Source organism: Panthera uncia (assembly GCF_023721935.1).
Source record: "Panthera uncia isolate 11264 chromosome B2 unlocalized genomic scaffold, Puncia_PCG_1.0 HiC_scaffold_24, whole genome shotgun sequence".
Lineage (NCBI taxonomy): Eukaryota > Metazoa > Chordata > Mammalia > Carnivora > Felidae > Panthera > Panthera uncia.
In genome coordinates, this window is record NW_026057580.1 from 55,503,228 (window position 1) to 55,514,117 (window position 10,890).

General features: G+C 35.2%; 1 protein-coding gene across 1 annotated transcript in view; it reads left to right on the forward strand.

The window, feature by feature from the left end:
* MANEA (mannosidase endo-alpha) overlaps positions 1-10,139 on the forward strand; it is a 71,398-nt gene extending 61,259 nt beyond the window's left edge. The window contains exons 4-5 of the mRNA XM_049654014.1: positions 6,218-6,294; positions 7,074-10,139. Coding sequence (XP_049509971.1) covers positions 6,218-6,294; positions 7,074-7,731 — 735 coding nt within the window. The 3' untranslated portion in view covers positions 7,732-10,139. The remainder of the gene's footprint in view (positions 1-6,217; positions 6,295-7,073) is intronic.
* The last annotated feature ends 751 nt before the right edge of the window (positions 10,140-10,890 follow it).

The following is a 10,890-nucleotide window of genomic DNA, read 5'->3' on the forward strand; positions in this document are numbered from 1 at the left end:
AGAGTAATTAAGAGTTATCCTCTTGGTTGCAGCTGCACCAGACACATGTAAGAGGCCCCCTCTAAGAGATGCTGATGCTCTGAAGTGCAGCAGAGGGAGAAGCAGAGATGGTGCCTGGCCCTCTGAGGGCCCAGGAAAGGTTTACAGTCAGCCCGTAAATGTGTTTAATTAGAAGCCTGCCTCTCAGATTGCAATGATGACAAACTGTTAGGCCCCTTTTACAAAAAGACTGAGCTCCTAGTTGTTACCTGTTGCTATGCCAAAGAGGTGATATCTGTTTAAGAATTATTTTTCTGTGGGTTGCAGTCCTGTGGGATTTGTGAGCATTAACTCCACTGGCCAGCAGAGCCAGGTGATGTAGAGGTGTCCCCTGGAAGCAGCTGTACAAATCAAGGCACCAGCCAAGAACTTAAGTTCCTTTCTTGAAGATAAGGGTAAGTTTAAGCAAGGCAGATGGAGAACATAAATACTGCATCCACTGAGCAATTCTCTGGATATCTATAAATGTGCCAAGTCAGAAGCCTTAGGTCAAGCCCTCTGGTCAGAGCTCCTGGACAAGCAAATAGGCCTCTGTCTCCATTTGGGACTGGGTTTTAGTCTGCTATCAATACTCTCCTAGGGGAGTGCCAGTCTGCCAAGAACTGCCTCTCTGATTGTTGTGTTCCTGGGTCCCTTAAGATGATAGGCTCCTTGTTCTTGAGAGCCAGGTGATCAAGGGGTGTTTCCTGAGTGGCAGACACAAAAACTGGGTCACCAGACATAAAAACCGAGTTGCCAGACATGGGTAAAAGCTCTCCTTTAGGAGATACTGGTGTTCTAGAGCACAACAGAGAGAGAGATCAGGAAGAATTCACCCACCGGCCTTCTTCCCCAGAGAGTATTCCCGTAGGCCCCTGCCTCTCAGATCAATGCTTTAACATTAGCAGATGAGTCTCTTTGACATAAAGTCTGGGCACCTTTCAAAGAACTGTTTCTGTGCTGGGCCCTGGGGCAGGTGAGTCGGCACATGAACCTTTTAAGTCAGTCTGGTGGGTATGAACCCTGTTGGTCTTCAAAGCCAGATGTTTTGGGTACTCCTCTGTCAGGTGGCAGTCTTAAAAGTGGGATACCCAATATGGGATCAAACACTTTGCTTCTCTGGGAGAAGCTCCAGCTTTTGAATCCCCTTCTGATTATGGATCGGGGGTGGGTTTATCGTAAGATTGTCTCAGTCTTTCCTATACACTTTGATATGGTTTTTCCCATGTTTGCCAGATGTGAAGAGCTCATGCTGCCAGGTTTTAGGGTTGTTTCCCCCCCCCCCCGAGGAAATTATTCCATAGATGTACCTATAGATATAGTGTGTCCATGTTAGGTGAGTGTAGGATCTTCTTCCTACGTCACTATCTTGAATTGGAACCGTTTTTTATTTTCTTTCCCTACTAGAGTTAACATTTATATCAAATAAATTATCAAGTAAAACTACAAGGAAACAAAAATATTTAACACTTACAGAGACACAATTTTGTAAGGAGGAAAGTTAACCATAATTAGCATAAGTACAATAAATTATATCTGTTGATATTTTAGGGGAAAGTATTACCAGAAGAAAGACAAAAATACTTTTAAAATACAGCATCATTGCCACAGCACATGGAAACATTGCCATAAAAAAATTAACGATTTTTGCTTAATTTTTCAGCCCTCTTTGAATTTATATTCTGCAATTTGATGTTCTACTGCAATTCCACTTGCATGGAGTATCTTTTCCATCTCTTCAAGTTTTACATGCATCCTTAAAGCTGAAGTGTATCCATTGTTGGTACCAAATACTTGGGTCTTAGTTTTTATCCAGCCAGCCAGAGTGCCTTTTGATTGGTGAATTCAAACCACTTATGTTTAGAGTGATTTTTTAGTAAGTCCTTAACCATTAATAGCTTTTATATTTCCACTATTTCTTTTTACCTCTCTTTCTGCCTACCTTTGTAAATTGGTTATTTTTCATGGTGGTATGTTCTGTTTCCTCCTTTGTCAATTTGCTGTGGGTTTTGTCTTATTGATGTTCCAATTGACCTCCTATTTTTTCTTTAACAATTTATTGTTGCTGTATTTATTTTTCCTGCTTTTCCTCTGACTTTTATACTGTAGTTGAAGAGTTGACACACCATCCTAATATAGAGTTACAGTTTTCTAAGGTATATTTTTACTTTTACCTAGTGTGTTGTGTACTTTGGAATGTTTTTATGTGGCTTATTAGCATGTCTTCGTTTTAGCTTGAAGAACTCTTTATCAGGTTGCTTGCAAGGCAGATTTAGTGGTGGTGAACTTTATTTCGTTGGTCTGGGAAAGCCTTTATTTCCTCTTCATATCTGAAGGGAAACTTTGCCAGATTAAATATTCTTGGCTGACAATTTTTTGTCTTTCAACACTTCAAATGTGTCGCATGCTCTCTCCTGGCCAGTAGATGTTCTGCAGAGAAATACACTGATAGCCTAATGGGAATTCCTACGTAAGTTACATTTTTTTTTTAAATTGGATGTCTTTAATATTCTTTATTATTTGTGAAAGTTATGTCTTATAGAAGGTCATTGGGTATTGAGATAAAAGGGTGATCTATTAGTTGGTAGACTTGGACATACATAACTTTCCTCAGGTTTGGGAAGTTCTCAGCTTTTTAAAAATTTATTTATAACCTCTGTCCCCTTCTCTATCTCTTCTTCTGAAATCCTGATTTATTCTGATATTTGCCTTCTTTATGGATAATCACCACTCACATAGGCTTTCTTCACTTTTTTTTAACTCTAATTTCTCTCTTTTGTGTTATTTCAAAATTCTTATTCTCCGTGTCAATTATTCTTTCTTCCATGTGATGGGCCTTGTTATATATGCTCTCTGTTTTATTGAATTATCAGCTCCAGAATTTGTTCTGTTTCTATAATTTCATTTTCTTTGGTAAAAAAAAAAAAAAAGAAAACTCATTTTGTTTGTATTTTTAATTCCTGACTTCAACGAATTGTCTTTCTGAATTTTCTTAGAACTTGTTGAGTTTCTTCATTATAGCTATCTTAAATTCTTTATCGGTTAGATCAGAATACCCTGTGCCTGCGAGCTTGATTGCTGAAGAATATAATTTTCTTTTAGTAATGCTCTATTTCCTTGCATTTTCATAATCTTTGTAGATATTTATTGGTGCTTTCACATTTGAAGTAGAAGATACCTCCTTAATTCTGCTTACTGTCTTCAGATGGGGTATTATGTTCTATAGTATTGTTACTGTATTTTTCCTCTCTGTTTTTGAAGAAACCTTCTCGTCATCTTGTTCCTCCTTTGGGGCAGTTTTCTAAAGCTTTTAGGTTTTCTCTGGTTCTTATAATTTACCAGACTACAAGCGTTTCTTTTGTTTTCTAGAAGGTGGCACTATAGCTCAAGTTTGTGCTCTCTGTCTACTAGAGACTACTCTCACGGTGGCACTTGAGAATACTGCACAAGGAACTAACAGACCTCGAGGGGAGGTGTGGGTTTAGCACTGGGTGCTCCCACAGACCCAGTAGGATGATCCCAGGAGTGGTACTTCTTATTAAGCACAGTCCTTCTCACACCATTTGAAATTCTTACCTGCTTCTTTTCCAGTATCCTCCCAACTTCCAGTTATAGAGCTCCCACCTTAGTACTCCATGTGCTGAGGCAGAAAATGGATTTCTCTAGTTGCCATAAGTAGGCAGTCATTGATTTCTTTTCCCTTGCAGGAGAGGTCACTGCCACCAGATAAATCAGCACCCTTCAGTGTTTTCTTAGCCTGGAAAGTTTCTCTTACTGCTTCTTCTGCAACCAAACTCCTGTATTTTTCCCTTTAGGGTAGTGTGCTAGAGTCTGCCTTAGGGAAGTCTAGACTCAGGAGCATGTTCTCTCTCTGATGTGTAAGTGCCTGTTCAGATCTGCACTCACCCGATTTTTGTCCCATAGTGGCAAGAGGGGTCTAGGCAGTTTAGCTACCTTCTCTGGTTCCCCCAGCTCTTGCAGAGGTTGGTTTGTCTCTTACTGGCTGCACTGGTGGGTGAGACTCCTGCCAGGTTCTTTGGAGTAAGGTGATAGGTCTGAAAACACCCACGAGGGTGCTTTGGTTTATGTATGAATGTCAAATCTTTTGATTAAAAAGGGGGATAAGTAGGAGAAACATTTTATGCCAGCATGTTGCTGACCTCACCAGGACTGTCAGATGTTCACTTTGGCTGCAGGGCGGAGAAGAGCTGGAGAGGTCAGAAGTAGAAGCCTGAAATGAAGAAACATTCATGATTCTTACTCCATAATCTAAAGCATTGCATTTGATTTTATTTATAGTGTTCTATCATTTATAAGGTTACTTTAGCATTGGTCTAATAGGATTTTCCCATTGAATGAGAAATAGTAACTAGGTTACATCATTAAACCTACAAAGTGATATTATAATTAAAAAGTTTGAAATATATGAGGGAAAATGAAAATATATATTTATCAATGGCTTTTTTAATTACTGTAAATATATTGAGCTATACTTTACAAAAGAAGGAAGGATGTCATTTGTATTTGACATAAGCTGTTTGCTTAATATGGTACCCTTTATTTACAAAATGAAAACTTAGAAAATACAACATTCCATCTAAAGGGAGAATTACCCAAGGTAACATTACATAAGAATACCTATATCCTTACCAATCTGCTTTCATTGAAGTTAAAAAGCAAATACCAGAGCTACTGAAAACTATGACTATCCTAGCAATACTTACAACACACAGAATCGAATTTGATCTTAATGATAAAACTTCCTATTAATAAAATGAAGTCTCGATAATATTATACAATGTAGGGAATATTTTCATTAAATGCTATCTGATTTTAAACTTCTGTGACAACTGTTAGCACTGATTTATGTAAAATTCATTTTACTTTAATTGGGTAATTGAAAACAAAGGCACTTTATATTGCAGTAGCATAGAAATTTATTTTTATTTTTACAGAGAGAGCAAGAAGCTCAAGCAGACCCCATGCTCACTCAGCATGGAGCCCAATGTGTGGCTTGACCCCATCACCCTGGGATCATAGCCTGAGCCAAAATCAAGAGTTGGAGTCTCAACTGGCCAACCCACCCAGATACCCCCTAGAAGTTTCTAATTACATGCATGCTTCATAGAGACCAAACCCTAAAGTTAAGATAAACATTTTGATGTTATTCGATTGTCATAAAGATGTTTAATGACTACTGATAAGTCAGTAAAATTAGTAATGAAAGTGAAAATTTTCACATTATTTGATACTCACATCTTAAGTACTAGTTGGAAGTAGCATTCAAAATGGTTTTGCTAGCCATAATTAGTTTTTTTAAATTTGTATATAAGTAGTGTTTTTCAGTTTACAAAATGATTGTTCTGTGCACAGTATTTAAAAAATACTTTTGGTTACTGCTTTCTACAATTATGGTTGAGATGTATCTATAAACCATTATCAACAAGCATTCATAGTACTAGCACATATTATTTTTTCAGTAATTTTGGAATAAATCCTTTGAGTAATAGTACACATATGTAGATTATTTTGTGAAATATTGTTTTAATGATAGAAGATTTTGTCATTTAAAGATACCTGCTATTAGGATGCTTGGGTGACTCAGTCGCTTAAGCATCTGACCCTTGATCTCTGCTCAAGTCATGATCTCATGGTTTATGAGTTTGACACCCTTGTGGGGCTCTGCACTGACGGCGTGGAGACTGCCTGGGATTCTCTCTCTCTCTCCCTCCCCCACTCTGTCTCTCAAAATAAATAAACTTTAAAAAAAAAAGATATTTGCTATTGACTCCATTTAAATGTAAACTTAGTTGGTCATACCTGGGAACAGAATCCATCCAGATTTTTCTGGACCATGTTCTTTTAAAGAAACCTATGTCTGGATGTAGAATATATCCCTATTCTTTATAAGAAATATAGGAAGACGTATTGGATGGTGGTCGAACATTTGGGTTCTGAATTCAGATTGCCCATTTTGACTCCAAGTGTCTGACTCACTTAGTAACTACTTTAGAGAGTCATGAGAATGGAGGTAAAAAATATAAACTGTTGAGCATATTATTTCACAGTAACAACATTGACTAAGAGCTTTCTCCCTTAGAATTCTCTGTTGACTACTTATTGAACATAAACGTTCTATATTCCACATTTTAATAACCTTTTTTACATTATAAATAATTTCTCTAATTTTTTGTTTTAGGTCACTTTTCACATCGAGCCATATAGCAATCGGGATGATCAAAACATGTACAAAAATGTCAAATATATTATAGACAAGTGAGTTTCTTCTGTGTTTATAATTATTTTTTATGAGCCAGTGATACAGTTATAAGAAGAGTAAATTTAAATGTATTTGAGAGATTTGAATGAGTTATGATCTGATACATTAAAACTAATCATTTTGAGGAATATTTATGAAATTCCTTATAATTCACTTTGTGTGTAAATAGATTGTTCACTTTACTGTTTGTGTTTATTAAGCTGTTTATGATTTCTCATATCATATAAATGATATAAAATATTTTAAATTGATGTTATTAAACCACAAATATTGAGTTTTGTCTAATTATGAAACATGAACTGCTTCTCTATCAGTGGACTCACATCTAATATTTATATTTAATCTGATTATAAGGAGACATTTATTAATTTTGTTCAAGGATTTTTACTGATGAGAACTGTGACAGATACTATATACTCTTAAAAAGAAACTTGTCAGCAACAGGGAGACATTGATTACTAGTAGGAAACAGTTGACATATTCATATAGAAAATGGGCTTTTTATGGTATTGGTCATTATTTGTAAACGTCAATATAAGATCATTAATTTGTTGTTAGGTAATGTCTTGATGTATCCAGTATCTCATTTTTCTAATCTGCAAAATTGAAAATACTTTTTTAATCATTACCCATAATACAACTGATCCCCCTCAAAGTGAACAATGTGCTTATTAAAATGCATGCATTACCTTCATTTTCAATATAGAAACAGTTATGGGCTATGGAAAATGAGTTGTAGATATTAATTTCATTTTTACATATTTTTGTATTTTAGGTATGGAAATCATCCAGCCTTTTATAGGTACAAGACTAAGACTGGCAATGCCCTTCCTATGTTTTATATCTATGATTCCTATATCACAAAGCCTGAAAAATGGGCCAATCTGTTAACCACCACAGGGTCTCAAAGCATTCGCAATTCTCCTTATGATGGACTGTTCATTGCACTTCTAGTAGAAAGCAAACATAGGTATGATATTCTACAAGGTGGTTTTGATGGAATTTACACATATTTTGCCACAAACGGCTTTACTTATGGCTCATCCTATGAAAACTGGGCAGGGCTAAAATTTTTTTGTGATCAGTTCAACCTACTGTTTATCCCAAGTGTGGGCCCAGGATACATAGACACCAGCATCCGTCCGTGGAACGCTCAAAATACTCGGAACCGAATCAGCGGGAAGTACTATGAAACTGCCCTGGGTGCCGCACTCCATGCCCACCCCAGTGTAATTTCCATCACCTCTTTTAATGAGTGGCACGAAGGAACTCAGATTGAAAAAGCTGTTCCCAAAAGAACCAGTAATACGGTATACCTAGATTACCGGCCTCATAAACCAAGTCTTTATCTAGAACTAACTCGCAAGTGGTCTGAAAAATACAGTAAGGAAAGAGCTGCTTATGCATTCGATCATGAGCTGCCTCTTTCTTAATGCATTTATAATTCTAGAAATCAAATATTTTTTGTTTTAGGAATAACTGTCAATCAGTATACACTGATACACTTAATAAAAAGAATTTGTTCTTTTTTAAAAATGGTAATGTCATCATTGCCACCCTTCACAATGCTGCACTGAAAAAATGAGAAAAGTGCACAATGTTCTGAATTTGCAGTTAAAATCCTACTTTGATACTTTCATTTCACAGTAAATGCTCATGTTACATAATTAGTGCACAGTTACATCAAACTTGTATTCTGGGCCCAAAGAAATAGATTGTGTGCATATTTGGTATGTCTACTGAGGAAAATAAGGCTTAAACGATAGTGTACATGTTTCATGTAGAATTTTTTCAGTGATTCCGTCATCCAGAGTTTGAACACTAAAATCTCCACTAAAAATACTTAAGGGAATGTAATCATAACATCAGTCTTACTGTGAATCCTATTGTGTGAGGAAGGCTTGCATCATCCTTTGAGGAACTTTGATAAACCATAGCACGCTTGGTGTTTTGTCCGTCTACTGTGTCTGCTTCACATCGATGAATTACAGATTTCAGAAGCTGTGGAAAGTTGTTTCATAAAAGTTAACAATTGCTTATCAGTTATTAAGAAAACATAGTTCACAATTGTTATTCATGTTTTTAAAATTCAATGTTAATCAGAGACCAACTGTTAGTATCAATTTTTTTTCTTTCTTACCTGTCATCGGATTTCCTTCTTGTTTTTAGCTATTTTTACCAAAATAGAGAAAATTTACTTAGCATTTTAAGGAAGTGAAAATATTTTTATATCTTAAATCCATTCCTACATTTTACTTGTACCAATTTAATGATTGAAATAATCTCATTTAAAATACTTTATTGTATGTAATAACATCCCCATGTGTAAAAACATCATACATTCATGGTACCTATCACGTTTAATGCTTGTGATCAGTTGTTTGTCATATTGTGACAAATTAATCTACCTGTATGCTAATGATGAATCTTTATTTTTTTTTAATGTTTATTTATTATTGAGAGAGCACGAGCAGGGGAGGGGCAGAGAGAGGAGGAGACTACAGAATCTGAAGCAGGCTCCAGGCTCTGAGCTATTGGCACAGAGCCTGACACAGGGCTCAAACTCACAAACCATGAGATCATGACCTGAGCCAAAGTCGAACACTTAACCGACTGAGCCACCCAGGCTCCCCAACAATGAATCTCTTTAATAATAGAGTATGTCATTCTCCAGTTCTTATAGTTAATATTTGTAATTAGAAATATAGTAAAAAAATATATGCTTACATGAATATTATTTATTAAAGAGAAGCAATTGGGCAGTGTAATCAAAAATACATATAAATCTTCAGGGTTTAGAGATACTCATACAGAAATAAATTAACAGTAGAATTAACAGTAGAATTAACAATAACAATTTATCATAAAATAGTCCATCAGGTGATGAAATTTATTTTCAGTCGGTGATTTTGAAGTAAAATTTCTTTGAAAAGAGGCAAGATTAGTGTTAAACTTATAACTTAATTTGCCATTTCTCAGAATGATCAGACGATGGCAAATTAGTACAATAATAGTAATCCACTTTCTCAAAAAATGACAAGAATAAATCACTATAATGATGTAAGCAAGCATCTTCATAGGACCACTCATACAGATAGAACCTGTGGATTTTTTTTTCTTCTATCCAGTTAGCCACTGTATGCTATCCTAGGGATGAATTCTAAATACATCATGCCTAATAATCACACTGTATTAAATTTTGAAGAATACTACAGAGGAGTTTTTGACATTGCTTGTACTATATATTTGAACCTACTGTGACAGAAAAGTTTTGTGAAATGGTTCTGATTAAGGGAAAGTGGATAAAAACAAGGTCAGCAAATCCTCAACACAAATACCATCACTTCCTATTTTGCTGTCATTGCAGACCTAGATAATCAACAGCATGCTTTACCTCTGAACTTGACCCCATCCAGCCAGTAACAATCAGACTTCAAAGTAAGATAAAACAGATTCTGTCTTCAGTGCAGAAAGTTATTCTCAAGGGAACAATGTTTGGAATCTGATATAATGGTTTAAGAATTTATATGAACATCGTGTGTCTTTTCACCTGTTAAAAAAAATTAGGAGGAATCATCTCCAATAATTCTCAAGAATGCTCTCAAAACCCTTCCTCAGGTATTCATTACAGCTGCCTTCATCATTTTACTTACAACACAGTTTATATCATTATAATCACAAGTAAATGAGAGCAAAGAACTGATTGCCTAAACTATATAGGTGTAAATTCAATAAACAGTGTAATATATGCAATGCATGAATCATAATTCTTTTATGGTTTAATCAGTCTGTTTTGACTGTATAGAAAATCTTTGTTTTATTGTCCCCTTAAGGACTAATATTGTCAAAAACTGCTGTTATTAGTGTTTAAGTTGTACGTTAACTTTTTTGTTTTGAAATTAAAAAGACTATTTTGTTATATTAACTTTCATTTAATAAAAGCGTACATGAAATAATATATATAAAAATGTTTCTACTTAATGAAATATTTAGTTTCTGATGATTAACAGATGAAAGTAGTAATCATTCAGCACTCTTTATTTTCTGTTTGAAATATGCAACACTCACAAAGTCTATCTTTAACTGCATATACATTTAAATGTAAATTTGCTAAACATGTTTTTTTTATTTGGGAGATGTTTTATTTTTTTTATTCTTTAGGCATACTCATGTTCTAACTCTTATGAAATTGGTCTTACCCTAACAAGCTACCAGAAAGTCTACCAAGTTTATAACCATGCACTTTTTCAAACTAATCAGTTACTCAGTTTAAACACGATGACATGTGTGAACTCTATAGTCCCTACAGAAACAGCTCTTAAAACTATCTAAATTTTGGATTAAGGTCAAACACCCTCATGTCCCATAGTGTAGAAGCAATACTTTATTTATTACCAGAAAAAGTCCAGTTACTTCCATAAATATCTACAAGTTCAAAATGAAAAATGGACCTAGCCACAGGCAGAAACGTTTTTTTGGCTCACGTGTTCTCTGTTTAAAAATAAACTCCAAATTGAATTTTATACTGACTTTGTTACATGTCCACGTAAAGTCTAAATGTTATTGTATGCTTACTGTAAAATTATCATTGA